The sequence below is a fragment of the Anabrus simplex genome, chromosome 2 (assembly GCF_040414725.1).
Source record: "Anabrus simplex isolate iqAnaSimp1 chromosome 2, ASM4041472v1, whole genome shotgun sequence".
Classification (NCBI taxonomy): domain Eukaryota; kingdom Metazoa; phylum Arthropoda; class Insecta; order Orthoptera; family Tettigoniidae; genus Anabrus; species Anabrus simplex.
This window is the reverse complement of record NC_090266.1, coordinates 1,105,335,266-1,105,356,478: the sequence shown is the minus strand read 5'-3', so window position 1 is coordinate 1,105,356,478 and position 21,213 is coordinate 1,105,335,266. Positions and strand designations below refer to the sequence as shown.

At 41.9% G+C, this 21,213-nt stretch overlaps 1 protein-coding gene across 1 annotated transcript in view; it reads right to left on the bottom strand.

Annotated features, from left to right (window-relative positions):
• The window catches only part of LOC136863786 (cell adhesion molecule Dscam2), a 1,545,364-nt gene that overhangs the window by 156,268 nt on the left and 1,367,883 nt on the right, over nt 1–21,213 (bottom strand). Inside the window, exon 28 of the mRNA XM_068226091.1 lies at nt 7,851–8,059. Coding sequence (XP_068082192.1) covers nt 7,851–8,059 — 209 coding nt within the window. The remainder of the gene's footprint in view (nt 1–7,850; nt 8,060–21,213) is intronic.

The window sequence follows — 21,213 nt, the reverse complement described above, 5'->3', positions numbered from 1 at the left end:
CTAAATGGAATAACCTTGCCATGCTGGTTTCTCCTAAGGCATTCAGTAATTCAGAGGGAATGTCATCAATTCCAGGCGCCTTGTTCCTATTTAGGTCGCTCACAGTTCTGTAAAACTCGGACCTCAAAATTGGGTCTCCCATTTCATTAGCATCAACAGCTTCTTCTTGTTCCAGAACCAAATTATCTACATCTTTACCTTGATACTACTGTTGGATATGTTCCTGCCATCTTTCTGCTTTGTCTTCTTTCCCTAGAAGTGACTTTCCATCTGAGATCTTAATATTCATACACCTAGATTTCCTTTCTCCAAAGGTTTCCTTGATTTTCCTGTATGCAGCATCTACCTTTCCTAGGACCATGCAACCTTCGACACCCATGCACTTCTCCTTCAGGCAGTCTTCCTTAGCTACCTTGCACTTTTTATCCACTTGATTCTTTAATCGCCTGTATTCTTTTCTGCCCTCTTCATTTCTAGCATTCTTGTACTTTCGCCATTCATCACTCAGGTCTAGTATCTCCTGAGTTATCCACTGATTCTTTGTTGATCTTTTCTTCCTTCCTAACATTTCTTCAGCAGCCCTGCTGACTTCATTTTTCATGTCTACCCAGTCTTCCTCTATTGTGTTTCCTTCATCCTTTTCATTTAGTCCTTTTGCAACATGTTCCTCGAAACAATCCCTCACACTCTTTTCTTCCAACTTGTCTAGATCCCACCTTTTTGCATTCTTTCCTTTCTTCAATTTCTCCAGCTTCAGATGGCATTTCATGACCAACAAGTTGTGGTCAGAGTCCACTTCTGCTCCTGGGAAAGTTTTGCAATCCAACACCTGGTTTATGAATCTATGCCTAATCACAATGAAGTCTATTTGATGCCTTTCAGTGTCTTGTGGTCTTGTCCACGTATACAGCCTTATTTTGTGGCGTTTGAACCAAGTATTAGCGAGGACTACATTATAATAGGTGCAGAATTCAACCAGTCGACTTCCTCTTTCTTTCCTTTGTCCCAATCCAAATTCTCCTACTGTATTACATTCTCTTCCTTGGCCTACCACTGCATTCCAGCCTCCCATCATCATTAGATTCTCGTCACCTTTTACATATTGTATTGAATCTTCTCTCTCTTCATATATTATTTCGATTTCGCCATCATCTGCTGAACTAGTAGGCATATAGACCTACTTTATTGTGGTGGGCATTGGTTTGGTGTCTATCTTGACAATAATCCTTTCACTATGCTGGTCGTAGTAGCTTATCCGCTGCTCTATTTTCTTATTTATTATTAAACCAACTCCTGCATTTCCTCTGTTTGATTTTGTGTTGATAATTCTGTGGTCGCCTGACCAAAATTCCTGCTCTTCCTGCCAACGTACTTCACTTATACCAACTACATCTAACTTTAGTCTATCCATCTCCCTTTTCAGATACTCTAACCTACCGCAGCGTTTCAAACTTCTAATATTCCAAGCTCCGACTCGCAGATATCGGTATTCATCTTTCTGATGATTGCCCCCTCTCGTGTAGTCCTCACCCGGAGATCCGAATTGAGGACTATTTTACCTCCGGAATATTTTACCCGGGAGGAAGCCATCATCAGTAAATCATCATACAGAGAGAGCTGCAGTGAGTTACGACTGTAGTTTCCCGTTGCTTTCAGCCTGAGTCAGTAGCAACACAGCTAAACCATGTTGAGTATTATTGCAAGGCCGTATCATTCAATCACCTGACTGCCGCCCTTGCAACTTCCGAAAGGCTGCTACCCCCCTTTCGATGAACCATTCGTTAGTCTGGTCTCTCGACAGATACCCATCCGGTATGGCTGCTATACAGAGCTGACAGCATGGTCTTACGGACCAAATGCCAACATGTTAATAAAAAAAGATATGGTTGCACCTGCGGCTCGGCTATCTGCTTCATTGGGACACGCAAGCCTCCCCACTGCGGCAAGGTCACATGGTTCGCAGAGGAGGCATAAGCCCTAACCCCTGCATTGTTCAACTGGCAGCTAAGAGCTATCACTACGACTTTTTCAATAGTGCGACAGTGCGAAGGTACACGGCAAGCTACTGTAGCTAGTCAGTTGATATTTCTTTGTGGTGCTGCATTTTAATCATATAGCCATCCGCCTACTCTATTCCTGCAGACAGCTCATTGTTATTATTGTCCTGTGATTTCTGAATATTGTAGAATGGTGAATTACTTTCCGATAATCACGTAAGTAGGGCTTACATAATATGAGTGTCAAAAATAAACGCCCAAACGTAAATGGGGTGCAATTTCGCAAACAAGTACACTAAGAACGAGAACTACTGTAGGCATACTTCATCGGCGAGTTCACTACCGTCGAAGTGAGTTGAAAATTTCTATGACTGGTGAGTTTAAAAGTTATCACGTTCTGAATACTGTGGTTTTGTGTCATTTTAAATACTGTATTATTTGTACTGTGAATCATATTATGTCGTTATTTCTACACGGTACTTGACTATTGTTTCCTTTTGAGGGCGCATGTTATAATTGTACCTACGAGAATAAAAATGTTAAGTCTGCCGTTTCTTATAGCTTATATAACGTAGATAAACAAAGCCATCTCCACATAGGCCATTAAGGTTTCTAGAACAGTGGAACACAAAGGCTTCCACTATCCAAAAACTCGGCACTAAGTGGAAGAGAGTGGTTGGCCCCACGCCCGGAAGCCTTTGACTAGAAATTCACATGGTACTCATGTTCGGTGTAGACTTAGCGAACCCCGGGACTATGTGCCACTCTAGAAGGGGACATCACGTTTAATTTTTAAATAATATACCTTTATTGGGCAGGCAAGCCAGGCAGCCTGATGAAAAAGTTAAAGTAACATTCACGTAAGTTCAGCTTGGTTAAGAAAAAAATAACGTTGTAATACACAGCTCTACTGTACGATAATACTGCTTGGTAGTTTTTGATGGACATTTAGAAGAGATGATATCATTAAAGACATGATATAGGCTTTTGGGCTTTTACCGTGTCAGGAAAATAAGGTGGAATGCTTTACGTTTAGCAGAGAACTGAGCTCTGCGTCATCAGAAGAAGATCTCGACTGTCCACGAGAAAGGCTTCTTAAACAATGAGCTTTTGAATTTAGACGTTATAACAGAAAAGGAAATGGTACGTTCATTCGTCACAAGATGGCTCCCTGGACGCGGTACAGCGCTAGCGTTCGAAGCGGAACCTGACGGAACCATCAGAATCAGTGTAAAAGTCACATAACATGTGTACGTAACATATGACAGTGACAGGTGTATGACATTGACACAAGCCTGGAATGAAACATCTGGCGATGAGAATGACGCAGAACACAGTTCTCTGCGAAACGTAAAGAATTTCACCTTATTTTCTTGACACGGCATAAGCCCAAAAGCCTACTGTATATCATGTCTATAAGCACGGGTCAATGGGAACGATATCATTAAATTTTTCTGTGCGTGATATGGTGGACAGTTGAATAATATATGGTTTACATCTTGTTTGGATTGTCCATCCCATGTGCAGTGCGGCGTATTCATCACGTTGATTCAATACAGATGACATATGTGATGAATCGTCTTCGAGAATTCCATTTTGAATATCAGGGGCATAGTGGAAGAGTCTGTTGTATGGTGGAGTAATATTTGCATCTCGTTGAGCATTGTTCATAAACATGTTTGATCATAGTTGACGCACAATCCAAGGGATTGGTAGGAATTTTCACAATCTGGCCGGTTCTGCACGCTTCATTGGTTAAAGCCACATTTTCAGTAAGCGAGGTTCCTGTGTGTGTGAGTTTATTCAAATAAAACTCACCCAGGACCTGCGTCGTTGAAGATCGACCATCTTTTGGATTATATTGATGAGGTATAAATGATTTCTGTGATATGACAGGTGTAGCTAGTCAGGACAGGTCACTCAGAGGATACGTGGAATGATGATATTTAAAAAAAAGACATCTTTTAGCATAGCTGAGAGCTTCAATGATGACGATAAATAGACTGGAAGATGTACTGGGAGCCGTAAACATTGGGCTTCACGAGTATTGGGACAATATAATGCACATTTCACGCCACTCGACTGGATTTTAGAATCATCGGTGTGGATATGAACAGATAATGTTTACTGACCTAATAAATACTCCTGACAGAGCTGGGTAAGTGAATGACCGCTTCGTAGACAGGTCGGTATTCGACTGACTGACAAAGGCTCAGACAGTGCTGAAATGGGATATCATGGGTTGTTGCTGCTATTCTATGATGACATTGAGGCAGTAGTGTATACGTTTTGTAACAAATGCTACCTCTGGCTCAGTGAAAACCGTCAATGCTCTTCCGTTAATTGCTGTAGGTTCGTAGGATGGGTAAGAGTTGATGAACTTCTTTGCATAGGCGTGTTTTAATAAACATTAGCGAGTAAGGGTATTTCAGCCGCTTCCAATAGCAGAACATTAGTAGGTGTGGATTTCGAAGCTCCTAGACATACACACATACTCTTATACTGAATACTATCCAGTTTATTTAGCAGACGTTGGTTGTCACTGAGGTAATCCAATTTTGATCGGAGTGGTAAATGATAAATAGTAGCAGTATAGCCGTGTCCGCTCCCCACCAAACTCGAGTCAGTGTGCGCAGGATGTTAAGATACTGTTCAAATGTTGGTACAAAATGCTATACATGGAAGTTACGTTTCTAAATTTTCAATTCCTGCCGGGGAATCGAACCCATGTCCTTCCAGACGGATCAAGAATTCCTTTACCACCCAGGTTAGGCACTGTCCAGCCTACGAAACAATCTAATTAAATGTATTATTTGTTCTCTGCTTTTGGTAACCCTACTACTGGCTTAACGTCGTACACACTCACATGGGTTTTCGGTGCCAGTGCGGCAAGCTAGCGAACGAGACATTAATTAGTGTACCGGCCCGGCACTTGCCTGGTGTGTAAAGGAAAATATTGGAAAAACATCTTCTTGAATGCAAGCTACAGCTGCACGATCCATACCAAGTAGTCAACTCACTCGATCTTATTATGTTTCTGTGTAGTCAGAAGGGTCAGTAATACCGACCCAGTGAAGAAAGCAATAGAAAACCACCTCACTACTCATCTTGACTAATACGCCTCATTTTGACGCTATTTTAGCACTGCTTCCTATGACTCTGGTAGTGCTATTTGAGGATCCAACCAGCCTCTGAGCTGATAATCTAACAGAGATACAGTAGTCAGGGGGATGATTATTTTTGACGGTTTACTCTTCTTATTTATAACACCTTTGATTTGCTCATTTCACGTACGGAGGTATTGTAAGCTAAATAATGTAAATTATACTGAACCTTCTTAGTAAGCTCACCGGACAAAAAATTAGTCACCGCTGGAGAAATCATTACAAGAATTATTTTATACCGTGTAACTCCGCCTCTGGACTCAATAACCGCCTGGATTCGGTTGGCAGGTGAGTCCACAAGGTTGTGCAGGTAAGTCGCATCCAGGTTAAGCCATTCGCTGAGGATTTGATCGCGCAATTACACCAAATTGCGGGGATGCTGCTGTTGGCACTTTACCTGCTGTTCCAACATGTCCCACAGATTTTCAATGGGTTCTAAGTTAGGTGATTTTGTAGACCAGTCGAGGGAGGGAGAGTGTTCATAAACCAGTCACATATGCGTCCAGCCCGATGAACTTTGCTTTGGCATCTTGAAAAGTCGGGGTATCAATAGCATACTCATCGTGCATATGTTGACTGAAAGGCAATACCTGATCATCCAGAATGTTTTAATAAACATGCTGGTTTGTGTTAGTGGTCACTTCAGTGAGCGGACCCAATCCACGATACGAAAAACACACCCAAAACATCACAGACCCACCTCCGACTTGAACCTGACCTTGCAGACATGCAGGATGGAACGCTTTATTTGGTTTTCTGTGCACTCGAAGACGTGTGTCAGTGGAATACAGGCAAAAACGTGATTTGTTAGACCCCATTGCGTTCCGCCAGTCACGTTCCATGGTTTCTAGCCCATTGAAGACGCGCAGCTTTATGTGCCTGTTTGAGCAATGGCCTCTTGCGAGGTGACCGACGCCAAATGTTCATTGCATGCAATTTTCGTCGCAATTTTCTCTCCCTAACAGATTGGGATAGACCTTCCTTCACGGACTGCAGCAATTCCTGTCAAGTTTGGAGGCGATTTTGATTCACAAGCTGTGAAACGTGTCTCCGTCCCCTTTCAGTCAGGATCTTTGTCTCACTACGATTCGGATGTCGTGTTTCGTGGCCACGTGTAGCACACCACTGCTTGTAGACACGTTGAACAGTCCGCTCCGAAACACCAACATATCCAGCAACTCCACGCACCGTGGGCACGGCCACTCTGTCATATCCTTACATCTACCCATGTTGACGCACACAGTCCGCTTGAAACATCACTGATCGCTACTGCCTTATGCTCACGTAGAGACAGTGCGTGTGCGGTTGAGTACAGGACTCGTTCTCCGCGCCATCTGTACAGGCTTAACGATCCGTCTGTGCGTGCGCACTAGGGTGGCTCATTTTTTTGTTGGGTGAACTTATACAGGAAGTATCCGTTATTATGTTACAAAATTTTTCAGGAATGATGGAGGACGGCAAATGGATCAATTTGAGATAAGGAACCATATCCTGAAACTAATCGAGTCAATAGTTAAGCTAAATTCTACCGATTTAAGTCCGTTCACCTGCACAAGTTTCACAAGCAGCTCCATTTACAGTCGGAGGTATCAGACCGATTTTTGCTTTAACTTTTGACTGCCGGCCCCAGTGGTGTAGTGGATACGACGTTGGTCTACTAATCCCAATTTAACGGTGTTTTTGCTAGGGGCTTTACGTCGCACCGACACAGATAGGTCTTCTTTTTTTTTCCTAGTTGCTTTACGTCGCACCGACACAGATAGGTCTTATGGCGACGATGGGACAGGGAAGGGCTAGGAGTGGGAAGGTACACACCGGGCGAGTTGGCCGTGCGCGATGAGGCGCGCGGCTGTGAGCTTGCATCCGGGAGATAGTAGGTTCGAATCCCACTATCGGCAGCCCTGAAGATGGTTTTCCGTAGTTTCCCATTTTCACACCAGGCAAATGCTGGGGCTATACCTTAATTAAGGCCACGGCCGCTTCCTTCCAATTCCTAGGCCTTTCCTATCCCATCGTCGCCATAAGACCTCTCTGTGTCGGTGCGAAGTAAAGCAACTAGCAAAAAAAAAAAGACCTATCTGTGTCGGTGCGACGTAAAGCCCCTAGCAAAAAAAAATTAAGGTACAGCCCCAGCATTTGCCTGGTGTGAAAATGGGAAACCACGGAAAACCATTTTCAGGGCTGCCGACAGTGGGGTTCGAACCTACTATCTCCCGAATACTGGACACTGGCCGCACTTAAGCGACTGCAGCTATCGAGCTCGGTAGTTAACGGGTTCAAACTCGACTAAGGTCGGTGGCTTTTAAGGGTGTTTAACGGTGACAACCCCATGTCTTTGGCTTCCGGTACGTTAAAAATCTACTGCGGGACGAAATTCCGGCACCCCGGCGTCTGTTAAGAACGGACGGACGTTAAACAAATTGGATTATTAATAATTAATAATTAATAATTATTAATAAGAGTGTACACGAGGGGAACAAGAGCGGTTTTAAGAGAGGGAAGGGCAAGGTTTTTTAGAAACTTGTTTAAAGCACAGTATACACAATTGACATAGTTGTGGGACACGACCACCAGAGTGAGCTATTACACGTGCGATTCTGTTCCAGCTCCCGCCACCAGCTGCAGGAATTAATGGTTAGCCCGCAGTTGCCTTTCTGTCTGAAACGGTTTGGTTGAAAATGAGACCTACCTGGTAAGTTGTCCCGCACCAGAGCTTGGTAAGCACGTAACTGCTTTGTTTTCTGCTCACTTTTACTTCTTCCCATTCTCCAAACTCTCGTTTGTAGTAGAGCACATAGCCCCAGATAGGAGCTCCTCCATCGTCGCCTTGCTTCCATTGAACGTTCAGGCTGGTGCTAGTCGACCCAGTAGCATGCAGGAGTGGTGCAGATGGAGGAACTAGAATAGAAGTTTCATAGCAGTAAGAGTTAATTACAGAAATAACCATGTGCTGTACAGCTATTATGTGAATTATGATGAACATTGGGGTATAAAAACACTTATCTGAAAATTGTTCGCCATTGTAGTGACTGAAATATTTGGTCTGGGAGTGAATTAAGGATGGGATGGAGAATTTTCCCCTCACTGACTTGAACCTTTCCAGAATCTCATTACGGAGGACACATCTCAGCCAGGGATAGTTATTTCCCATCCATTGGACATACAGTGTAAACTATGCTATTAAATACCCCACACTTACCGCGTTTCACTAATTTTATGCCCGATAGTTATTATACAATAACGGAAATATGTATTCGTACAGTGTAATATCAATTATGAGACTGTTTATATAAGGTATAACAGTGTTAATGCTCAATTCCTTTTAGGCAAGATGTGGGTTAATAATAAGACAATATTTTTATATTCTTTTTTTTTATTTGGCATGTCCGACTCGTTGGCTGAATGGTCAGCGTACTGGCCTTCGGTTCAGAGGGTCCCGGGTTCGATTCCCGGCCGGGTCGGGGATTTTAACCGTCCTCCAATGGCCAGGGGACTGGGTGTTTATGCTGTCCCCAACTTCCCTGCAACTCACACACCACACATAACACTTTCTTTTGCTACTTGTTTTACGTCGCACCGACACAGATAGGTCCTACGGCGACGATGGGACAGGAAAGGGCTAGGAGTGGAAAGGAAGCGGCCGTGGCCTTAATTAAGGTACAGCCCCAGCATTTGCCTGGTGTGAAAATGGGAAACCACGGAAAACCATTTTCAGGGCTGCCGACAGTGGGGTTCGAACCTACTATCTTCCGAATACTGGATACTGTCCGCACTTAAGCGACTGCAGCTATCGAGCTCGGTGACACACATAACACTATCCTCCACCACAATAACACGCAGTTATCTAAACATGGCAGATGCCGCCCACCCTCATCGGAGGGTCTGCCTTACAAGGGCTGCACTCGGCTAGAAATAGCCACACGAAATTATTATGTTTATTTGGCATTATTCAAGTAGCCATGCAGCCAGCAAAACATCATGTTTAAATAACGTGCATACCATATATGAAATAACACTATATCTAAAATACATGCACCAGATGAAATGGCTCAGTGCCAAGGAAATACAACTCATTTTATGCACTTCTCAGCACACGCAAAAATAATATTCGCCGATAAATGTATCACTTACATCTTCAGATCAGTCATCTGCAAAAATTTGGCAAGTGCTAGGTAAATGCTGTTGTCAAATCTTCTTAGTATACATATTATACTGGTAGGAAACGGGGCATGAATAAGGGCCATGAATAAGGGCCAGTTTTTCATATAACATACTTTTTGCCTGTTGATATTTACTGCAACCGAGTAATAAGACAATATAACAAATGTTTGTACGAGGCCATTCCCTTCTGTAAAAACGGGCGATGAACCTAGTGGTGTGTACTAATGCCCTGACAGAGAGATTGTGAATACAGAAACAACGGACAGACTAGTTCCCCACCACACTCAGTTGCTACAATTGGCTTTACGTTGCACCGACACAGATAGGTTTTACGGCGACGGTGAGAGAGGAAAGGGCTACAAGTGGAAAGGAAGCAGCCGTGGCCTTAATTAAGGTGGAGAACCAGCATTTGTCTGGTGCTAAAATGGGAAATCACGGAAAACGATCTTCAGAGCTGCCGACAGTGGGGTTCGAACCCACAATCTCCGGAATGCATTTGATCCAAACCACACAGCTACTTGCTCGGTACACTCAGTTGCCTAAAGAACGCTGAAATGGGTTGCAAAGTAAAATAAACTACTCGGGAAAAAGAGTTACATCGTTGTATTATTCTATCATATTCTGAGAGTGCAAATATCGCGAGAAGAAGTCGATCGATAGACTCTCTAAAGCGTAATCCAGGGATTTAAAGAAACTTAAATCTTAGTAATCAAACAAGGATTGGGTCATCCATAGAAACTGACCAACAGGGGGACAAGGCAAGTGGTTAAATTTTTTTTTGCTAGGGGCTTTACGTCGCACCGACACAGATAGGTCTTATGGCGACGAAGGGATAGGAAAGGCCTAGGAGTTGGAAGGAAGCGGCCGTGGCCTTAATTAAGGTACAACCCCAGCATTTGCCTATTTTAAAATATGAAAAAGTTAAATGTATACTTAAATTACTTCATCTTCAAAATATGTTTATGTGTACCAAGAGTTTGGAAAGCAAGTGTCACAAAGAATATAAGACCGAGCTCGATAGCTGCAGTCGCTTAAGTGCGGCCAGTATCCGGTATTCGGGAGATAGTGGGTTCGAACCCCACTGTCGGCAGCCCTGAAGATGGTTTTCCGTGGTTTCCCATTTTCACACCAGGCTAATGCTGGGGCTGTACCTTAATTAAGGCCACGGCCGCTTCCTTCCCAGTCCTAGCCCGTTCCTGTCCTTCCGTCGCCGTAAGACCTATCTGTGTCGGTGCGACGTAAAGCCAATAGAAAAAAAAAAAGAATATAAGACAACTTATCAATCGTGCCGGATTCCAGGCCAGGGTACTCAGCAGGTTAGCACTCGCAAACGAGTAATTAGTGAATTACAAAGTTTTCAGAAACAGACTGTTAATTTCGGACGAGGGTCACTTTAAAATATTTCATTATGATGGCCGAATGCTGCTGTGGATGAGGCCCAATACTGAATTGGTAATGCAGAATAGCAAGCCAATGTTAAGCATGGAGGTGGTAGACTGATGGCAAAGAAGAGCATTGGGACACTGGGTTTAGGGAGCGATTACTTATTCCAGCGGGACAACGATCTTGAACATTCGGCAGAGATTGTTCCTTTACAATACGCATATTCTCTTAAAACTCCAGCTTAGTCCCCAGAGCTCAATCCGACTGAATACCGCTGGAGTGAGTTAGATAAACGAGCGAGAAAACACCGTATATCAAGTAAATCGTAACTGAGAAATATACTTTTGCAAGAACGGCATAACACTAGAACAAAAACAACCAGGAAGCTTCGGCATTCCATGAAGGAAGTCAACTGAGAGACAAGACAGACTTACGAAGTATTGAGAACAGGAAATCACCGTTATTTTTACACTGAAAGACGAATTTTCTGAAGTGTGCGAATGTTTGTGTCCACCTTAAAATGCCAACTGTGAGAAAGGCTATTCATTTTTAGAATACAGCATTTTACACCTATGAAAATTATATGTCTACCTGTTGATATTATTACCTTTAAACACTATGTGATATGCCTTTGCTGGCAGGACCTAGTGTTTACAGTGCACTATGTCTTCTGGTATGGGCTAGAGCAATTTTGTTACATTCACTGATCTGTCTCTGTCTTATCCTTGGTTTTGACAATATGAAAGTGACTGAGGTATGATCGATGCTAGTAATGCTATTCGTTCTGCAGCCATTCCCTGCTATGAATGGTGTGAAAATGTTGCTCACAGGGTCTGTTGGTGCATGCATTTCGGTGGGCTTGGCAGACTGATATGTAATAGCAACTTCTGGCTCAGCGAGGAAAGCAACGGGAAACTACCTAACTCCTCATTTTCCTAGTACGCCTCTTCAGTGATGCCTAGGCCATCTATGACAACTGATAGCAGAGCTGTTGAGGATCCAACCAGCCTTAGGGCTTCAGACTGAACATACATACATACTGTATCTGTAGGGAACATTTATGTTTCCTTGTTCTTAAAACACGCAACATCGAAAAATTAAAAAAAAAATGCTCATTAAGTGTTGGCAATGCTAACATGTATCGAAATGATATTTGGTTGAGAGTTTGGCCCTCTGGAAGGGGTATGAGAAGCATGCAATGTGCTATCTGTGTTGTGTGTGTTTTAAATGTATTTTTGCCACTATTGCCAGAAGAGAAAGTGCCCCGAGTCTAAATTCAAAGTACCAGTAACAATTTCTTGGAATGAATGAAGAGAAACCTTAGGAAAATTCACTCAGGATGGTCTATGAAATTTCCTAATACTGGAAATAGAACCATTGACAGCATAAAGCACAACTTCCTACCTAAATCAAGCGTTCTGTTACCTGGACTACACTGATAAGTATTGAAATTAACGGAAACTTAATGGTATTAGGGTACTACGAAATCCCCTTAAGAACAGCTGTTGGCAAACAACATCATTCAGAAAATTAATACACCAAGTCCATCCCCTCCTCAGATTAATACACAAAATGTGTCATTTTTATGTACTTAAATTAGTACGGTCCGCCTCTGTGGTGTAGTGGACAGTGCAACCCCCGGAGGCCCGGATCCGATTCCCGGCTCTACCACGAAATTTGAAAAGTGGTGCGAGGGATGCAACGGGGTCCACTCGGTCTCGTGAGGTCAGCTGAGTAGAGGTGGGTTCGATTCCCACCTCAGCCAGCCTCGAAGTGGTTTTCCGTGGTTTCCCACGGTTCCTCTTCCTTATCTATCCCTTCCAATCTTCCCATCACCCCGCAAGACCCCTGTTCATCATAGCAAGTGAGGCAGCCTGGGCGAGGTACTGGTCATCCTCCCCAGTTGTATCCCCCGACCCAGAGTCTGAAGCTCCAGGACACTGTCTTTGAGTCGGTAGAGGTGGGATCCTTCGCTGAGTCCGAGGGAAAAACTGACCCTGGAGGGTGAACAGATAAAGAGGAATGAAGAAGAAGAGGAAGAAGAAGAAAAATAGTACGAGTTATTTGTGAAAATGCATATGAAAATCACATCTTAATAAGAATATTGAAAAATGTTCAGACTATCATATGAAATGATATTAGTGAAAATTAAATAGATGCTTGTTGTGCTTGTTGTTTAATGGGACCTAACATCTAGGACATCGGCCCCAAATTAGAGAGAGATAAAGAGTTTAAAACCATATAATAGAATATAGGTGTCAGTAGATACAATGATACTGAACGTCTACAATGGTCTATAAGCACGAGGAATTGAAGATATTTTGTTTCTTTTGATATTTCTAGAGCATTATTTAAAGGGTATCATAAACATTCTTTAACGTGCCTAAAGCCAACGACAGGGAGTTGTCTCATTTAAACTCCCTGAAATGCCATCGACCGCAGCCGGAATCAAACGCACTACCTTGAGAATAGAAGGCCAGCGACTAATCGACTGCACTGCTGAAGTCAATATATTTTTCTTCACATTTCTTTTCTAATATTATGTTTGTTAAACAAAGGCATAACTGGAATGAAGTTTGATGATAAACCTTAACTCATTAAATAGTTATTACAGCAGGCAACTAAATTACTAGTAGGCAAAAGGTAGTCCTCATATGGATCCGACCAAACTGGATGTGATCTGCTGATGACTGAACTTATTTCAATAATAATAATAATAATAATAATAATAATAATAATAATAATAATAATAATAATAATAATAATAATAATAATAATAAAAATAATAATAATAATAATAATAATAATAATAATAATAACGTCCACCTCTGTGGTGTAGTGGTTAGTGTGATTACCTGCCAGCCCCGGAGGCCCGGGTTCGATTCCTGGCTCTGCCATGAAAATTGAAAAGTGTTGCGAGGGCTGGAACTGGGTCCACTGAGCCTCAGGACGTCAACTGAGCAGATTGGGGGGGGGGGGGTTCGATTCCCTCCTCAGCCATCCTCGAAGTGGTTTTCCGTGGTTTCCCATTTCTCCTCCAGGCAGATGCCGGGATGGTACCAAACTTAAGGTCATGGCTGTTTCCTTCTCTCTTACTTGTCTATCCCTTCCAATCTTCCCATCCCCCTACAAGGCCCTTGTTCAGCATAGCAGGTGAGGCAGCCTAAGCATGGTACTGGTCCTCTTCACCAGTTGTATCCCTGACCCAAAGTCTCACGCTCCAGAACACTGACCTTGAGGCGGTGCAGGTGGGATCCTACGCTGAACCCGAGGGAAAAACCAACCTTGGAGGGTAAACGGATTAAGAAATGAATAATAATAATATAATAATAATAATAATAATAATAATAATAATAATAATAATGAAATTCTAGGGGGTCCGTTGTCAGTAATGTCATTTATTTCGCCAAATTTTGATATATTTATCCGTTTCCGGCTCATTCAAGATCGCACCAGTAGTTTTTAGCTTTCGTGTCTGTCTGTCTGTTTATCTAATTGTTCCACCATCACGGGTAAAATGCTGAATAGACCTCCAACAAGCTTCATATTTAGAGTCTACTCATCCAAGGGCTGGTTTCGATATGCATATCATTTAAAAATCACTCAACGGACTGGGGGTTGATAGGAAGACGAGAAGATTTTTTTAAAAATTCTCTTACACTATTAATTAGGCCTATATCTCGAAAAAATTCACATTTAGATTCTACTTATCCAGAAGCGAGTTTCGATATGCATATCCTTTAAACATCACTTAATAGACAAGGTGTTTATAGGACGATCAAAGGAGTTTTTTTTTTCAATTTTCTTTTACACTATTGATCATATCTCGACCAAACTTCATGTTTAGAGTCTACTCATCCAAGTGCTGGTTTAGATATGCATATCATTTAAAAATCACTGAACGGACTAAGGGTTTATACGAAGACCAGAAGAGTTCATTTCCACTTTCTCTTACACTATTGATTATATCTCGACCAGACTTCATATTTAGTGTCTACTCATTCAGGAACATGTTTCGATATGCGCATCATTTAAAATCACTGAATAGACTGGTTTTTTTTAAGAAGACCAGAAGAGATTGTTTTCCATTTTCTTACACTCTTCATTATATCTCCACCAACCTTCATATTTAGAGACTACTCATCCAGGAGCACGTTTCAATATGCATATCATTTAAAAATCGCTAAAGAGACTGGGGGTTTACAGGAAGACCAGAAGAGTTTTTTAAATTTTCTCTTACACTATTGGTTATATCTAGGCCAAACTTCATATCTACAGTCTACTCATCCAGGAGTAGGTTTCGATATGCATACCATTTAAAAATCTCCGAATAGACTGAGAGTTTATGGGAAGAGCAGAATAGTGTCTTCAGTTTTCTCTTACTTTATTGATTATACTGTATGTAAAATCTGTAGACTATATGTGAAACGCCCCTTCATTTTAAATAAATTTCGTTATGTACATAATTTCGCTTACTCTTCAAATGACGGAGAAAATTACTATTTTCTACGGGCTTCCTGCTCTGTAGCCAGTGACGGACACCCTCGCAGACGTACAGTTATTTGAAGGATCCATAACAATAATAATAATGTTATTTGTTTTACGTCCCACTAACTACTCTTTTACGGTTTTCGGAGACGCCGAGGTGCCGGAATTTAGTCCCGCAGGAGTTCTTTTACGTGCCAGTAAATCTACCGACACGAGGCTGACGTATTTGAGCACCTTCAAACACCACCGGACTGAGCCAGGATCGAACCTGCCAAGTTGGGGTCAGAAGGCCAGCGCCTTAACCGTCTGAGCCACTCAGCCCGGCGGATCCATAACAGGAGATAATCATAGGATGCATTATATTTATTCCGGCTTTAAAATTACCCCCCTCCCCACCTAATGTATCTGAACACCGAGGTAACATGAGGTAGAACTTTTCCCTTTGGTATCAGTGTGTCTGGTTATCTATCTGTTTGTATATTCCTAAAGGTGGAAAATTGCTGGACTTATTTCAACCGAACCACGTATTTGGATTCTACTCACTGAGGATTGTGTTATCAGGTGCATATGATGTCGTGGTAATTACATGGAGTTGGTGTTTATTGGAGGAATATTCTCAAATGTTTTCGTTAGCATTAGGTCTATCAAAAATCTGTACACAAAAAACGTTTAAGAATGTCATTTCCGCTCCTTTATGCCATGTACAGTACAGTACATATTTATCGTACGAAGGATAATAACGCAGATGATTACGAAAATTTGGGTCTTTAGTCCAAGTCCCGTGGGACATGTCGTGCATGTTACTTCAAGGTGAACAGGGCAAGTTGGTCGTGCGGTCAGCGGCGCACAGCTGTGAGCTTGCATCCGGGAGATAGTGGGTTCGAACCCCTCTGTCGGCTGCCTTGAAGGTGGTTTTCCGTGGTTTCCCACTTTCACACCGGGCAAATGCTGGGGCTGTACCTTAATTAAGGCCATGGCTGCTTCCTTCTCACTCCTAGGTCTTTCCTATCCCATCGTCACCGTAAGACCTACAGTATCTGTGTCGGTGCGACGTAGAGCGACTTGTAAGAAAAAAAAACTTCAAGGTGGGCAACGGGAAAAGCTAAAGAGCCATTTTACTCTTTTTGATAGGACAGATATTAAGGGAGGTATCATCAATGCCAGAGCATCGGAAATACAAAATGCAACCTGAAAACCACGGAGAATTTCGCACAACTTCGGACCAGGAACTGTACCGTACAATAAATTCGGAAATCGTCCTCATTCTCTCTCGACTTTCTTCAGCTTTATCACATTTCACGTTACGCACTTTTGTAGGAACATATCATTTTAACATGTCACATGAAACATGTGATTAGAGCTATGTTACCTCGCATAAATTCCTGAAGGTAGTATATAATCCAATGCAAATTCCCGTGTGAAGAACGGGTACAAATGCTAATAATAATAATAATAATAATAATAATAATAATAATAATAATAATAATAATAATTCTTTTTCTTTTTCTACCGCTTTTTCCCACACCTGTGGGGTCGCGGGTGCGAACTGCGTCGAACATGTGGATTTGGCCCTGTTTTACGGCCGGATGCCCTTCCTAACGCCAACCCTGTATGGAGGGATGTAATCGCTATTGCGTGTTTCTGTGGTGGTTGGTAGTGTAGTATGTTGTCTGAATATGATGAGAAGAGTGTTGGAACGGACACATACACCCAGTCCCCGAGCCACAAGAATTAATCACAAGCGATTAAAATCCCCGACCCGGCCGGGAATCGAACCCAGGACCCTCAGAACCGAAGGCCAGTACGCTGACCATTCAGCCAACGAGTCGGACAATAATAATAATAATAATAATAATAATAATAATAATAATAATAATAATAATAATAATAATAATAATAATACTTGGCTGCGTCTGAGCCGACTTCTTTAATCTTGGGTATGTTTACGAAACTAACATTATTTAAAGGAGAAATACAATGAGGACAGTTTCCAGCCAGTGTTAGTGCGGAGATATATGAACTTAGCACACAAAGTTTAAGTGGGGCCGGCCTGGACTCTGTAGCCTGCTTGTTGCTGCTATCTCCGTACATAGCAGTGCCGTGGGCGGCTAGTGTAGGCCACGGAGCTGGTGTCCAGTGCTTATGTCACTCTTCAGCTTCCAGAGTAAAGCTATACTGCAAGCAGTTGTTGGCTCTGTCTTAGAAAATAAAGGAAATACTTATTGAGATAACCACAACGTAGCATTGTGAAACGTTGTATTGGAAGAAAGCTAATAATTTGTTTAGAGTTTATTCTTATAATGGTATCTCGGGATGCCGTTAAAATAGTGGAAAGTAAAGCCAATTCCATTAGTATTCTTAGATTAGGCTAATAATACTTTTATATCTTGCGGTTCTCGAAGTTGAGACCGCTTTACTTCTAACTAAACTCATAGGAGAGTCGAGATACATTCACGGATACAAAACTTTCATCCGATTTTCGGTAGTGATTCAGGAAAGAATAGACATATTTCATCTTTACAATGAATGTAATATGAACATGTTATGTTTTTTTTTTTACTTCCACCTTGTTTCCAAGTTCGGGCCGATGACCTTCGATGTTAGGCCCCTTAAAACAACAATCAAGCAGTTTCCAAGTTCTACTATAGGTGAATGTTGTCTCATCTTCTGTACTACCGAGCTCGATAGCTGCAGTCGCTTAAGTGCGGCCAGTATCCAGTATTCGGGAGATAGTAGGTTCGAAACCCACTGTCGGCAGCCCTGAAGATGGTTTTCCGTGGTTTCCCATTTTCACACCAGGCAGATGCTGGGGCTGTACCTTAATTAAGGCCACGGCCGCTTCCTTCCCACTCCTAGCCCTTTCCTATCCCATCGTCGCCATAAGACCTATCTGTGTCGGTGCGACGTAAAGCAACTAGCAAAAAATATTCTGTACTGAGTATAAAGACGAGCCCTGTGTTTCAATGCTTACAGTATGTCGAGTTCTCACATAGAAAGCCTGTCAGGTTCTTTACAGTTTCACTATCAGCTGTCATAAAGAGTTTAACTGTTTCCAAGAAAGGTGCAATGGATATGAGGCTGACGTGATATAGCTTTTTCCACTCAGACAGAAAGTACTACTATATATATCAGAATACCAAGTCCATGAATATTACTATATTTTTGTATAATTTACTGATGGATAATGGTATTAATAATAATACTTGTCCCGCCAGTCTGAGTGGTTCAGGCGTTAGAAGTGCTAGTCTTCAAAGTCCAAGTTGGCGGATTCGATACCAGCACAGTCCGGAGGTGTTAGATGGTGTTGATATACGCCAAACTCGTGTTGGCAGATTTACCGGCACACAAAAGAACTCCTACGGTAAAACATTTTGGCATCTAGGCATCTCCGAAAACCACAAATCCTATTAGAAGGACGTATAACAATATCATTATTATTATTATTATTATTATTATTATTATTATTATTATTATTATTATTATTATTATTATTACTAGCAGTTTCCCGCTGGCTCCGCCCGCAATGTACAATGTATGGTGTTGTTCGTTACTATCCTCACGGATGTATTTGCAAAGTTCCGACTTAATGGAATAAAGCACATGATCTGCTGCAGTAATAGAATGTAATATTGTGTCAAGAAAACACTTGAAAATACGTTACACAAAGCAATTGAATTAAACGTTCCTTGGAACAACACTACGCACCGAACTATTAAAAAGTCCTTGAAAGATCTTCGTCATGGAGACAAATGTACTCATAACTATTCTCATAATCTACCAATGTAAGTAGTTATTACCTCAAAAGAAAGCGCTTGATCCACTGAGCGTTTTTAGACCAAAACGAACTGCATACCTCAATTAGAACCAAAAATATGATTGCTTCAAAGATACAAAAATGTGAAAAAATGAAATAATTTGAGGAAGGTGGAAGTTAAGTGATTTATAGTACCTGCTGACAAATTTGTGCATGAATACCTTTAAGTTAAAAGAAAAATGAAGGAAATAGACCGGATAGAATGGCCGGACTGACTGTAGTTTTCATAATTTTTTAAATATATAGATTAGCAGTTTCCCGCTGGCTCCGCCCGCAATGTGCAAAGTATGGTGTTGTTTGTTACCCTCCTCACGGATGTATGTGCAAAGTTCCGACTTAATGAAATAAAGCACATGATTTACTGCGGTAATAGAATGTAATATTATGTCAACAAAACACTTGAAAATACATCACACAAAGAAATTGAATTAAACGTTCCTTGAAACAACACTACGCGCTGAATTGTTGAAAAGTCCTTGAAAGATCTTCGGCATGGAGACAAACGTACTCATAACTTTTCTCAGAATCTAGCAATTTAAGTAGTTATTACCTCGAAAGAAAGCGCTTGATCCCCTGAGTGTTTTTAGACCAAAACGAACTGCGTACCTCAATTATAACGAAAGATTTAATTGCTTCAATGAGAAAAAAAATGTTGAAGAAATGGGACCTCAAATTGAATGTGCACTCATAACTTTCCTCAGAATCAACCAATTTGAATAGTTAAGAGCTGAAATGAAAGATCTTGATCCACTGAGTGTTCTTAGGTCAAAACGAACTCCGTACCTCAATTAGAGCCAAAGATATGATAGCTTAAAAGAGACAAAAAATTGAAAAATCAAATAATTTCAGGAAAGCGAAAGTTAAGTGATTTATAGTGCCTGATGACAAATCTGTGCATGAATACCTTTCAGTTAAAAAAATGAAGGAAATCGACCGGATAGAATGGCCGTACTGACTGACTTTAGTTTTCATCAATTTTTTAAATATATAGATTAGTAGTAGTAGTATTTTATTACTATCCGACTGCTTGGATGAACGTCCAGCGTTGAGGCCTTCGGTTCAGGGGGTCCAGAGTTCGATTCCCGCGCAGGTCGGAGAATTTAACGTCTGATTGACTCTTCTGGCTAGGGGACTGGGTGTTTGTGTTTTTCCCAACAGTCTTCTGTTCGTATTCACACACCACATCACACTACCAGCCACCACAGAACCACGTAATAGTGAACACAACATTCCGCGTAGGATTGACGTCAGGAAGGTCATCCGGTCTTTAAACAGGGCCAAATCCACATGTGCGACACAGTTCACACCCGCGACCACACAGGTGTGGGAAGAAGCGGTAGAAGAAGAGGATATAATAATATGAGCTCCAGAGAAACCGCAGTTCCTCACACTCCGAGTAGTGTGTTTAATTGGACGTCTCTACACCAGTCTAGTATCGTGGCAAATGTTTTACGCTCAAGTAGTATGGAGGAGGAGTGGAATGGACAAGTGCACAGCTACAGTTGGTGCCGGGATCTGTGCTCCTAGCAAGGCAATACCCAGGGTCGGATTGGGCTTCAAATCCCCCGGAATAAAAAGACTTGGCAAATTTGAGCACGCATACGGGTTTTCGAAAATTCATCCCATTAAATCAAAACTAATATGAAACCAAGACTTTGGAAAATAACACAATTGAATTTAACCTATAAAACTGCGCAGTTGTTAAATGTTTCTCTGTAAATATATTTAACAAATTTATTGAAAAAGTAAATTGACATTTAATTTTGTTGAGATATAGTTGTTTTTAAAGTTTTTAATAAAATTTGCACTGTCATGCAGTTAATAACAATCAAGACCAAATTACTCTAATGTGCTTTGATTGGGCCAATTATTAGCGTTGTATAAATACAGGAAACCCCCATGGCACTACAGCCCTTGAAGGGCCTTGGCCTACCAAGCGACCGCTGCTCAGCCCGAAGGCCTGCAGATTACGAGGTGTCGTGTGGTCAGCACGACGAATCCTCTCGGCCGTTATTCTTGGCTTTCTAGACCGGGGCCGCCATCTCACCGTCAGATAGCTCCTCAATTCTAATCACGTAGGCTGAGTGGACCTCGAACCAGCCCTCAGGTCCAGGTAAAAATCCCTGACCTGGCCGGGAATCGAACCCGGGGCCTCCGGGTAAGAGGCAGGCACGCTACCCCTACACCACGGGGCCGGCAAATACAG